This window comes from Nipponia nippon, unplaced genomic scaffold, assembly GCF_047370975.1.
Source record: "Nipponia nippon isolate SJK-2023a ecotype South Korea unplaced genomic scaffold, ASM4737097v1 scaffold_4, whole genome shotgun sequence".
NCBI classification, from domain to species: Eukaryota; Metazoa; Chordata; class Aves; order Pelecaniformes; family Threskiornithidae; genus Nipponia; species Nipponia nippon.
In genome coordinates, this window is record NW_028262358.1 from 64,598,793 (window position 1) to 64,610,408 (window position 11,616).

Below are 11,616 nucleotides of genomic sequence, written 5' to 3' on the forward strand. Positions count from 1 at the left end.
ACAGAGCCAATGCCAGCTGGCTCCAAGACAGACCCACAGCTGGCCAAGGCCAAGCCCCATCAGCAACAGTGGTAGCACCTCTGGGATAACATATTTAAGAAGGGGGGAAAAAAAACCTGCACATTTGTAACCAGAGAGAGGAGTGAGAATACGCGAGAGGAACAACCCTGCAGACACCAAGGTCAGTGAAGAAGGAGGGGGAGGAGGTGCTCCAGGCACCAGAGCAGAGATTCCCCTGCAGCCCCTGGTGAAGGCCATGGCAAGGCAGGCTGTCCCCCTGCAGCCCATGGAGGTTCACGGTGCAGCAGATAGCCACCTGCAGCCTGTGGAGGACCCCACACCAGAGCCAGTGGATGCCTGAAGGAGGCTGTGACCTCATGGGAAGCCCATGCTGGAGCAGGCTCCTGGCAGGACCTGTGGAGAGAGGAGCCCATGCTGGAGCAGGTTTGCTGGCAGGACTTGTGACCCTGTGGAAGGAACCTATGCTGGAGCAGTTTGTGAAGAACTGCAACCCACGGAAGGGACTCACAATGGAGAAGTTTGTGGAGGACTGTCTCCCATGGGAGGGATGCCATGCTGGAGCAGGGGAGGGGTGTGAGGAGTCCTCTCCCTGAGGATGGAGGAGCAGCAGAGACAACATGTGATGAACTGACTGTAACCCCCATTCCCCATCCCCCTGCGCCACTGGTGGGGAGAAGGCAGAGAAAATCAGGAGTGAAGTTAAGCCCGGGAAGAAGGGAGGGGAGGGGGGAAGGTGTTTTAAGATTCAGTTTTTATTCTCTGATTACCTTACTGATTTGAGTGGTAATAAATTAAACTAGCTTCCCCAAGTCAACTCTGTTTTGCTGGTAATTGGTAAGTGAGCTCTCCCTGCCCTATCTCAACCCACAAGCCCTTCGTTGCATTTTCTCTCCTGTGTCCAGCTGAGGAGGGGAGTGATACAGCAGCTTTGGTGGGCACCTGGCATCCAGCCAGGGTCAACCCACCACACGCCCAGACACTCATGCTTTTACAAGCTAAGGCAAAATGCACAAGACACAGAAAAGCAGTACTGGCCACAATAACACATAGGTGGTTCCAAAACAAAGTGAGCTTAACTGTTCTCAAGCTATTTGTTTATTTTGAATCTCACACAGGATGTTCTTCCAGTATCGTCTACAAGTCTGTACTTAGCACCTTCACAATGACTTACTAGCATTTCTTCAAAGCACTGTTAGCTTTCTACTTCACATGGAAGCATAAGAATTTAGGCCTGGAAAGGACTACCAATCCATGCAAAACCACTAAAAACTGGTATTTTAGTCCAGAAAAAGAAATTCATTCTGCTGCTTCTGCCAACCAAAAGCCACAAAACATGCATTGTTGAGCAAACCATTCTGCATTATTCCTGTTTCACAACAAGAAAAACCTACAAGGGACATCAAATATGATCAGCAACAGAGGATAAGTCAGGGTCAGTCCTGGCACTCGTAACTCCCAAGTTTTTAATTCCGTCTCATGTTTAACACTGTCTAACCACATCCTTTCAGAGGACAGGTAACAGGTACCTTTAGGGTGATGACTACAGATGGCTAAAATTTAAAAAGTAATCCAAAGTCTACTCCTCTGAAACCCTGCAGGACACATCAATATTAGTAAAATCTTCTATGGCAAAACAAAAACACCATCTGTCAAGAAAGTGTGAAGAAAACATGTCTCTTTACAAAGCAGAGGTCTCAGAGAACCATATACTAAGTCTTCCAGTATGAAGGACTAGCAATCACTTGTCTTCCTCAGCCAATTTGAATTACAAAAAATTAACTTTTACAAACAGTGAAGGTTGAACCATAAAGTTTGAGTGGAATTTAGTTCTCAGGAAATTTTTGAAAATAAATTGAACAGTAGGGATAGTCCTAAGTATTAAAAGCATAGAGTAAACTGAAGTCTTAATCAGTTCTCCAACACTGACCCTGCATAGGTTCTAAGGTCATATCCAGGAAACAAACATTACAGGGAAAACCCAAACTTTATACCTAAACATTTTGATCAGAAATTTAAGATGTTAACCCCATTACTTCTGGCAGAAGTATTTAGGAAGTGTTGGTTCTGTTCCAATGAAAAAAGCCTTGGCACAAAGAAAGCTGTCATTCCCTAGTATTAATATTCATTGCCATGTAAAATGATCAAGTGACTTATTTAAAAAGAAACCATAGCCCTGAAGTTATATTGAGGTATCATTCCATTGTTGCAAAAAAAAGGCTGCCTAAAAAACTTGCTCATGGACTACAGCTCTCCTTACTTGAACCCCTTTTCCTAAGGGTTAACTGATTACACTTGATGGTGCATAAGAGGAAATGCATAACCCAGCTACTGCTGAAGAAGCAATTCCAATATCCCATGGTATAAATGAAACACAGAAACCATTCTGATAATGAAGATAATGTTATTTTTCTCACACTGAAAATAAAGTTAAAATGTGTTAAATTAAGTATTTTGTGAAGTTGAATAGTTGGAGTGTGCTAGACTCTCCTCAAATTGCTTGCTGTTTTAAAACACGTTAAACCCCTTAAGGACCTATTTACATTACAATTAAGATAAATAACTTGACTAAACATTGTAAGAATTGTTAACACATTGCAAATTTAAGTCTTATACAACTATAGATTCAGTGTGCATCTTCCCCATATATGGCTTTTAAAAAAACCCACCAAAACTATAAAACTTGTCATAAGGAATTCCACTGCTCATGTCAGAAGTAAAAAGCAGTGTATCAACTCCAAATCCACGAAAACAGACATCTTGACTACCCTTAGTGCAAATCTGAAACTGGTGCTGTTGTACTGTTCTAGCCTAACCAAATGCAGGTAATCTTCCTGCAACCTTCTTGTAGGTTGTGAATGCTCGCAGAACATCTTTCTTTACCCAGCACATCCTATTTCTCTACAGCGTTACAGTTAGACAGGAAATCCAGCAATGATACTGCAATGCAGCATACTACTTTCAATCAGCTTTCTCCATAAATATTGAGGGAAGTGCAAAGGGGAGCAACTTCAGATATTAAATACAGAACACAAGGTGAAGAGCCTTCTACAACCTCTATGGAGGTCAAGAAGCAACAGCCAGACAACTTCTTCAGTTTTATTAAAGCAACAGGTTATCAACTTTATGTTTACTTATCCTTTTCAGTGACAGTTCCTTTTCCTTTCACTTCAAGATCATAATCTCAGAATTACAGTTCACCTGCACACGAACATTTCTTCCTTCTTCACCGTATCCTTCGTATTTTCTCCCTCCAATAGCAAATTAGAAAATAGTCCCCTCTGAAACTTCAGTATGTGTTGGTATTGGTGCTTCACCTCACAAGATACTATTAGTAGATTTATGAGAAAGTTGTTCCAGCAGAAGTTTTCCATGTTGAGTCGACCTCAAGCTAAATTAAGTTTCACTTCAAAGGGCAAATGCAGTTTTAAAAAAAAAAAAACCTTAAGATCTATTGTTTGCCCATGCTAAAGAAACCAAAATTTTATCAAACAGCCCTAAAACCTCAAGCAGGTTAACATCACATAATCATATACATCCAGAAAGCAAATATCTATACATGATACTTGCCTGAACCCCCTTTGTAGTCAGTGAAGTGTATCTGAACTGGGGACCATGCTCTTCTCCAGTCTCCTGGGTCATTTTATGTTAAAAAATAAAATGAAGAGCTGTATTTTAGCCAAAGAGCCAAACAGCTGGAAAAGCTCCGTTTGCTTGCACAGGCTTAGCAAAGACTTCCTCAAATTTGAGAATGTAAGTCTATGGATTTAATCTTTTTTAAAAATCTTCACCCACTACCCTGGAGGAGCTTATTGGATTGCACATTTGCTACCCTGCGTCCAGAGATTTAAGGAATTAAGATGACTTTGCTACTCCTAGCAGGTAAAAAAATGTTCTGGTACAGAACCATGTTCAATTAAGAAACAATTTTCAATCTCAGCAACACACAACCCATTGAATCCAGGTACTGAGCTCCCGTTTTGGACCCCAATTCTCTTTGTGAATTTAACTCTGATCAAACAGCCAGCCAAGGAAAAGCAAACCATAAATCCTATTAAGACTGCCAACACTACCACCATTTCAGACCATTCTTTCTCTAGAATGTAGCTGCAGACATTATAAAAATACAATGAACAAATAGCATAAGTGTATTTTATCCAAAACCCTTGGAACATGCAGCTTAAGACACGAGAAAAGATGATGCATCCTTTGGTGTGCTTCTGTATACAAGTCAGATAGTCAGCATTATTAGCCAAACTCAACTGACGAAGTTTTTCAACAGTTAGTATCTTTCAACTCCATTTAAAAAGGATTATCCTTACAATTTCTATTCTCAGTGTTTAGAAACCCCCAGTAATTTAACGAAATAAGACCTGCAATGAAGGCTCTTATCTATAGGAGTGAATTTCTGTAATTTCAACTATATTCAAAAACATCCAAATGGAAAATGGTAACGTTCATACATTTGTGTTAAGAACTTCCCTCTATTTATAGTATTACAAATGTTACCTTAACTAAAACGTTAAAAGCTACCATTTCACTCCTTTACTAAGAGATTCAGACAAGACAACATATGTAAGTTTAGCTCAAGGATACATTTCTTGTTTTTAACCAGACTTGGAACAGGTGATTCCATCATTAAGTACACCTGAAAAGGATACTACAGGAGCATCTCAAAAATCCAAGTCATCCAGATCTAGCTACTAGAAAGATGTGACAGGGTGAAAGCCAAAAGACACTTCAAGAGCTTTAATGAGAGCTGGAAGAAAGTACACCTGAGCCCAGCATCTGGAGAAGATGCCTGCCTCTACCCAACTTGAATGCCTGGGGATGTCAAAAAAGGAGTTAAACTGTAATAAAAATTCAGACTCAAAAGCGCAAGAAGTAAACAGATTTACACATTCCTCTCTCCTCAGTCTACAGGTACCCAGCCCCACATACTCACATTCACATCCTCCTGATCAGCACAATTCCTTATGACTCCACTTAGAGCTGCTCCACAGAAAATATAAGACACATAAAACAACTTGCAGGAGAGAGAAAAGTAATCTTGAATTTCAGTACCGACCTTGCCTTATTATGAAAAAGCAAGAAATCCGACAAAAACACAAGTTCTGTCTGTCATCCACCTACTAGGGAAACCAAGACACTGGGCAAGCCAGAATTCAACACTGCCTTGTTTGAGCAGTGAGATCTCAACTACTTGGCTACCTTGACTACTGAGAACTCCTACACAGAATCAGATCTAGATGATCATGACAATGCTTCTTATAAATAAGCTAATTCTACCCATAATTGGCTTCAGAACTGGGGACACGGACACACACAACACACCCAACAAAACACACCTTGTGTCAAGTTCCCTGAATAAATTAAGATAGCACTTAAAAAGCTCCTGCAACATCTCAGAAGATTTGGGTAACGGTAAGGCTGTTCTCCTCATTTGTTTCAGCAGAGGGAGCCAAATTTTCATCACAGATGCAGCAGTACTTTGGACTTTCCCTAACAAGGGACTCAGAATCCCTGCAGAAGCACAGGCCTAAGCACTGCCAAGCTAAGGTAGTAATCAACTGCCAGCATTTTTTCAACTGAGAAGCAAAGATCCGTAAGTTGGTAGCCTCTGGGGTAACAGGAAACTGAAGCACCCTAGAATAGGAATGGCAGGGATTACCAGTATCTTTTTAGCAAGCTGACAAAGTTAACATACTAATGAACTACACCAAGACCTGCAAAGTCCTTTCATCTTCTGATGTTTTCCTTTGCAACTCAAAGAACTATTCCACAGATACCCACCCATTAATCACACACACACTAGTCAGGTTCAAAATTTATTTTCCATTCATTTCTTGCACTTGAAGTACTCTTCGATGACATCTTTGGCCTGAGATTCTTTGCCATAGTCCTGTAACACAAGATAACCCATTAATAACATACAGACCCATTCAAGATCTTACAACCTATTTTTAAAAGGACAACTGAGATTCTGACACATTTCCTCAAGGCATTCCCAAATATTCCCAAAATTCCATACAAGTAACCTCAAGCAATCTGCCAGCTGCTTTCCCTTCATTTTCTAATAAATGACTATTCTAATAAAGGACTGTTCTGTTTCATTCAAGTGTAACACCCATTGGTATGGATTCTAACAAATTCTTCATTTCTGCCTGAAGAAAGCCAAGTAAAGTACATGACACAGCAACAGAAATATGAAAACACATGCAGAAAGCCTTAGTCTTTATTGTGAAGATGTAGCCATCTCTTGGGACCTCAAAGACAACAAAGTCTTCAAGGCTCGTACTGTGGCGTTACTTTACCAGCTTTATTTTAAAATATGCTCTGCAAAACATTTTCAAGTTGAGCAGACACATTTAACTGGCATTTTTTTCTTCAGCAAAACTTCACCTCTTCTAGTTAAAAGGCCTTTCTGTTAATGCTTACTGACAAGTGGGCATAGATACTTTAAAGACACAACTATTAACTCACAAAATTAATGAGTACTTTAAATAAACATGAAAGGGAATACAGAACAGGGAAGCAGTTTACTTTCACTATCAACAACGGAAAGCAACTGTTTAAAAAAAAAAAAAATCTAAGAGCTCTATTTAATAGTCCCCTATCTAAAGCATCCTTATCTTTACTGTCTATTTTCAGAAATCAAGAAATAAGCTAGAATTCGCATCATCTTACTTTGACAACCACACAACTGCAGCCCACTACTTTGCGAGGTTTTCCTTCTCTGTCGATCTTGCAGAGACCTACCCATTCACCCAGTTTCTTGTTGTCATCAACCTGTGTAAAACATTGCATCACATTAGAGCTAGTCATTTCTAACACAACTGGGTCCAGCAAAAAAGCTGCTGTACTCTCAGAAGTATTGGGTAACGGAGGGCTCTTTCCTCACAATTATCAGTAGAGGGAGCCAAAGTATCATCATTGTACAGCTTGCATTTTAATTTGAAGAAAAAAAATCATGTTAAGACTCCTCCCCTGCTCCACAACCACTTGCAGCATTAATTCCAGCCCTTATTACACAGGACATGAAAATTCATTTCAACTTTGTAAAATACCCAATACACATCCTGTGCCATTTACATCCATAGCTTTTCTACTGCTTATATGACAATCACATAGAACTAAAACAATCTCTACTAAGAGAAATTTTGCTTAGATAAACCATATACAGAGTTACAGCATACTGTTTCAAAGGTTCAGCTCTCTATATGCTGAAACAAACAGCTTATATTGCAAGCGGGATAACTGTTCCAAACTTGCGTCTGAAGTTCCGACACTCACCTTTATTAAGTTGATCTGATGTTCTGCACAAAGTGCTTCAACTAACTTTACATACGTGGGTTCATCACAATTTGAAGCCAGAACACAAAGATGGGCTTGGCGTCTAAAAAAAAATGAAAACTGACAAATGTAACTTCAGACGCTGCTTAAACTTTCTTTAATAATCAAAACCGCGAAGACCAAAATTCAGCACATGCATTTCTAGATGACCACTTCCTAAGCTTAATTTTTCATTTTGAGACACCATATGCTTTTGAAATACTAAATATACTTTTGATATCATCTACTGCTTTTTATGTTTTTCATATACGTAACAGACTACTCATATATTGCTAGCTTTATTATCAGATTCTATTCCAGTTTTGGCAGCTTCTAAAAATCCCACTAAATAAACTCTCAGCCATTGTAAAAAAGTATAACGACTGGATAAATACCAGGTCCGATAAAGAACTGGTGTCACTGTTAGAAAGCAACCAAGTTACAAGCTGCTTTTTCTTTTTTTTCTTCTTTTACCTCAGATTAATAACCGAAGAAAAATCAGTAATTTAACATTAGAATTGTGATTATTAAAAGCTTGAATTTCCACATCAAGTTGTTATAAGCTCTTCAGAACAATCTTTTCTACTTACGTTCAAAGAAGCTGTTATGACAGGGCCTCAATTCTAATTAGGCTCTTTGTATACTGTGGTACAATGTTAAGAATACCAAAGGGATACCTGACAACAAAGAGAGTTGTATAGGTCTTCTATGCTTAACCTAATGTAATTTGACCACTACAAACAAAGTCAGTTTTCTCTCTAGCCTTCTTCTTCATGAGTTTCACCAGAATGTTTCATAAACATTTCCAAGCAAGAACCATCACACACAAATGTATATAAACCTTGCACATACATCATCCTCTTCACACACAGCATATGAAGTTGCAGCTGAACTCAAAAGGACTCTTTACAAACTAGCTGTCAGCCACCTTAGTACTTCTCTTCCATTACTCTGTACCTTGCCTTAGAGGTTTTCGCATACAGGTTTGTCAGACTGCTGTTGTCACTCATAAGAGTGAAGGGGTATCCGACAAATTGTTAAGTCATCACCCAAACACTGCAGCATTACACTTAAGCAACATCTGTCCTTAAAAGTATGTGCCTACACAGGTGAGTACGTATGTGTATGTGTACGCACATATATATAGAATACTTAACCCTACCAAGAAACCAATACTAATGACCATGGTTGGCTCATACATGACAAGTTTAAAATTGCTTTGGTATTTTACCAAAGCAATTATTTACAGCTGCAACACAAAAAAAAAGCTAGCAAAAAAGTAAAGGCAAGCTATGAATTTCAGTTTTTCCTCATAAAAACTAAACTAACTCTTCCAAGTTAAGTCTGGCATACATATTAAGCCTCTTAATTAAAATTCTTATAAAGTTTTGAGAAGAGTTTATCATGTTTTAAAACACAAGGTTCCTGAGCCCCAGATTTCCATAGCTGCATACTTCAAGTATCATTCCATTTTCTTCACAGAACTAATCCATATGAAAACTCAATGGCACTGGGGTCACAAAAAGGCAGAACGTAATACACTACATGCTGTTATTCTTGAGTTACTGAGTTTAGTATCTGTATTTTAAGATCACAATTAAAGACCCTGAAGATGATATAGCAAAAGACAAAACTCCTTGGCAGAAAAACAGTCTTGCAACAGCTTTCAACTAAATATCTGGACAAAGCGAGCACTGTATGTGTTCAACACACTTCACCACAACATACCTCACGCAGTTTTGCTATTCACCGTAGACAAAATGGGAACACCACTTACTTGTCCAAAGCTTTGGCTGCTTCACGAATACCACGAGCTAGGCCATCATGGATAAGTGCGGTCTTCAGCACTTCTTGCAGGGCGGTGTTAACATCCATTACACCTCCAGCAGTAATGCTAAAGAGACAGATATTATTGCTCCCATCATGCCAACATGTTACAACTATAAGCAAAAGCTTCCCGTTCACCTGCAAGCATCCCATCATCAGCAAGAAATATGAAAAACAGGCGAGCTGAAGAACTAAGCCAAAAGAGAAGCTGAAAAGAAGAAATTGGAAGAAACGAAGAAAGATGACATCCTGCCGGCAAGCCGGCCAGCTCTGCTCCCTTCCAGCGCAGGGGAGGCCCTGCACACAGCCACGCCGCCAGCCAGGCCCCACGCCGCGCACCCAGCCTCCGCCCGCAGGAAACACCCGGCAGCTCCACGGCGGGGCCTGCGCGGCCAGAGCTGCAAGGCCCGACACGGAGCGGCGCCGTCAGGCGGGACCCGGCCCGCCCGGCCCCTCCGCCCCCACTCACCCTTCCTCGGCCATGGCGCTCTCAGTGGGTGCTGTTCCCGCCCGGGTTCCTGCTGCAAATACAGACACAGGCCGCCTGAGTGAGTGGCGCCGGCCGCCCCGGGGCCCCCGCCCGGCCCGCTCCCGCCGCGATGCCCCGCCGGCCGCGGGGATTCAGCCCGGCGGGCCCCGGCGCCATCACGGCTACTCACCCCGGCACCGCCACCAGCCGCCGCCAAAGAGGGGGCGGGCCTTCCGCCTCACGCTCTTATAGCGAGCGAGGACCCCGGCCCGCGTGAGGGCGGAGGCTGCCCGCGGCGCTGCCTGATCCGCCGCCTCGCCGTGGGCCTACTTCCCTCGGTGCCGGAGCGGAGCACGCCCGGCCCGGCCGACGGGGAGCGCGGCCGCCTGGGGGGGAAGCCAACTGCAGCAGCCGGCGGGGGCCCACCTGGGGCGAGGGGCCATCATCTTCCCTAGGGCAGCGAGTGCAGCCGTTGCTGCTGAAGCGGTCTGGCTGCAAATGGCACCGTTCCTCAGTGCCTGCAGCCCGGAGGAAGATGGGGAACAAACCTCACTTCAGTCTCCGCCTACTTTCAGCGGGGGTTACAGGGCTCATCTGCAACTCCGGCACCTCAAAAGTGCAACCGCAGGTTCCCGCTCCTGTCAGGTGCTTGCGCAGGTTAGGCCTGGCCTGTGCGCGGGCAGGACAAGCGGCTCAGCTGATCCGGGCGTCGGCAGCACGGCCCACGCTTTTCAAACATGTCAGGTGCTGTCAGTCAGTCTGATGGGGGACTTTGTCCGACCTATCTGTTTCAGACTTGGCAATTTGACCGTTGGGCGGTCCCCATACTGACATCTTCGTAAAAAATGCGTAGTGGCAAAATATAACAAAAATAAGTAGCAAATATTGATAGCCATGGTTGGTGGCTAATGCAGTCGAACACGTTTGTCACCAACGTTGTCAGGCACCTTTTCTACAATATGTCTTTCTTTGATCTTCCTGGTATCGTCAAGCGGCAGGCTGTAGGCTAAATCCAGGTAGTGCGGTGTCGCTGCCCATGCAGGGACCCACCAGGGCCCATGAGGGCAGGGGAGGACAGAGAGGGAAAGTGGAAACCCCTGGGCTGGCTCAGAGCTGCCTCACAGGCCTGGACCTCAGGCGGGACCAGCACAACCTTTCTGAGTCTGCAGGGGGGAAAGGCCAGTCTGGGGGCTGTGGCTGCAGCACGCCCAAGCTCCAGCTGTCCCTCTCCCTGCCTACGTCGACTCAGGCGGTCGGGTACATACCCTTTATATTACAGAGATCTAGAGGGGGGGCAGAAGCTAACCACAGCCCTCTGAAAAACAGTCATGGAGGCAGAAGTGTAGTGTGGGGACACTCCTTACCCTGCACTCTGAGCTACCAAGGGCAAACCCAGTAGGAACAACACTGCCTGTTACTCACGCTAGCCACCTCCAACTGCTGCCATGTATTGCTTGAAACTCTGAACTGCAACCCCAGTTGTAATACCCCAGTGGGCTGCAACCACTGCAACCCCAAGACAGGTATTCTCATTTAGCAGCTCCTGCGGGACATTTGCCCATGACTTCTCCCCTCCTTCCTTCACAAAAAGTGGAAACATATAATTTCCTTCATACTGCTCAGACCCCAGAAAGCACGCAAACACACAAATTATAATGCCCACCTTCTTTCCCTCTCCCCGGGGAGAATGTTCTTCCCTGTATCCATCTGTCACTTAATCTTCTTGTGCCCCTTAAAAAGCCCCAAAGATGCCTAATCTATAGAGGAGTTATTGTACTGAGTGGAACAATAAACCATTATCTCCCGCAATGTCATCAAAGGATAACAAGAAGTCCGTAGCCAGCCATAAGACCCATCAGTATTGCCAGATAAGTGCAATATATATTCTGTCCAGGAGATGGAAGTATGCACATCTGAAAGATTTGTATTACAACAAAAGTAATAATCACAGTCAAATTATAATCTAATAT

At 43.1% G+C, this 11,616-nt stretch overlaps 1 protein-coding gene and 4 non-coding genes across 5 annotated transcripts; all 5 read right to left on the reverse strand.

Annotated features, from left to right (window-relative positions):
* Positions 1–5,417: 5,417 nt before the first annotated feature.
* On the reverse strand, positions 5,418–5,501 carry LOC148053345 (small nucleolar RNA SNORD100). Its single transcript, XR_015709049.1, has one exon. It is a non-coding gene; the product is annotated as a small nucleolar RNA SNORD100 (small nucleolar RNA).
* A 332-nt stretch (positions 5,502–5,833) lies between these two features.
* On the reverse strand, positions 5,834–9,932 carry RPS12 (ribosomal protein S12). The gene is made up of 6 exons (XM_087777472.1): positions 9,837–9,932; positions 9,647–9,698; positions 9,128–9,244; positions 7,312–7,414; positions 6,706–6,807; positions 5,834–5,920 (listed from the first exon to the last, which is right to left on the reverse strand). The coding sequence occupies exons 2-6, from the start codon at positions 9,658–9,660 to the stop codon at positions 5,858–5,860; spliced, it is 399 nt and encodes a 132-aa protein (XP_087633598.1). The 5' UTR covers positions 9,661–9,698; positions 9,837–9,932; the 3' UTR covers positions 5,834–5,857.
* LOC148053346 (small nucleolar RNA SNORA33) lies at positions 6,263–6,397 on the reverse strand. The gene has a single exon (XR_015709047.1). It is a non-coding gene; the product is annotated as a small nucleolar RNA SNORA33 (small nucleolar RNA).
* LOC148053347 (small nucleolar RNA SNORD100) lies at positions 6,875–6,960 on the reverse strand. Its single transcript, XR_015709048.1, has one exon. It is a non-coding gene; the product is annotated as a small nucleolar RNA SNORD100 (small nucleolar RNA).
* On the reverse strand, positions 8,334–8,405 carry LOC148053348 (small nucleolar RNA SNORD101). The gene has a single exon (XR_015709037.1). It is a non-coding gene; the product is annotated as a small nucleolar RNA SNORD101 (small nucleolar RNA).
* Positions 9,933–11,616: the final 1,684 nt, after the last annotated feature.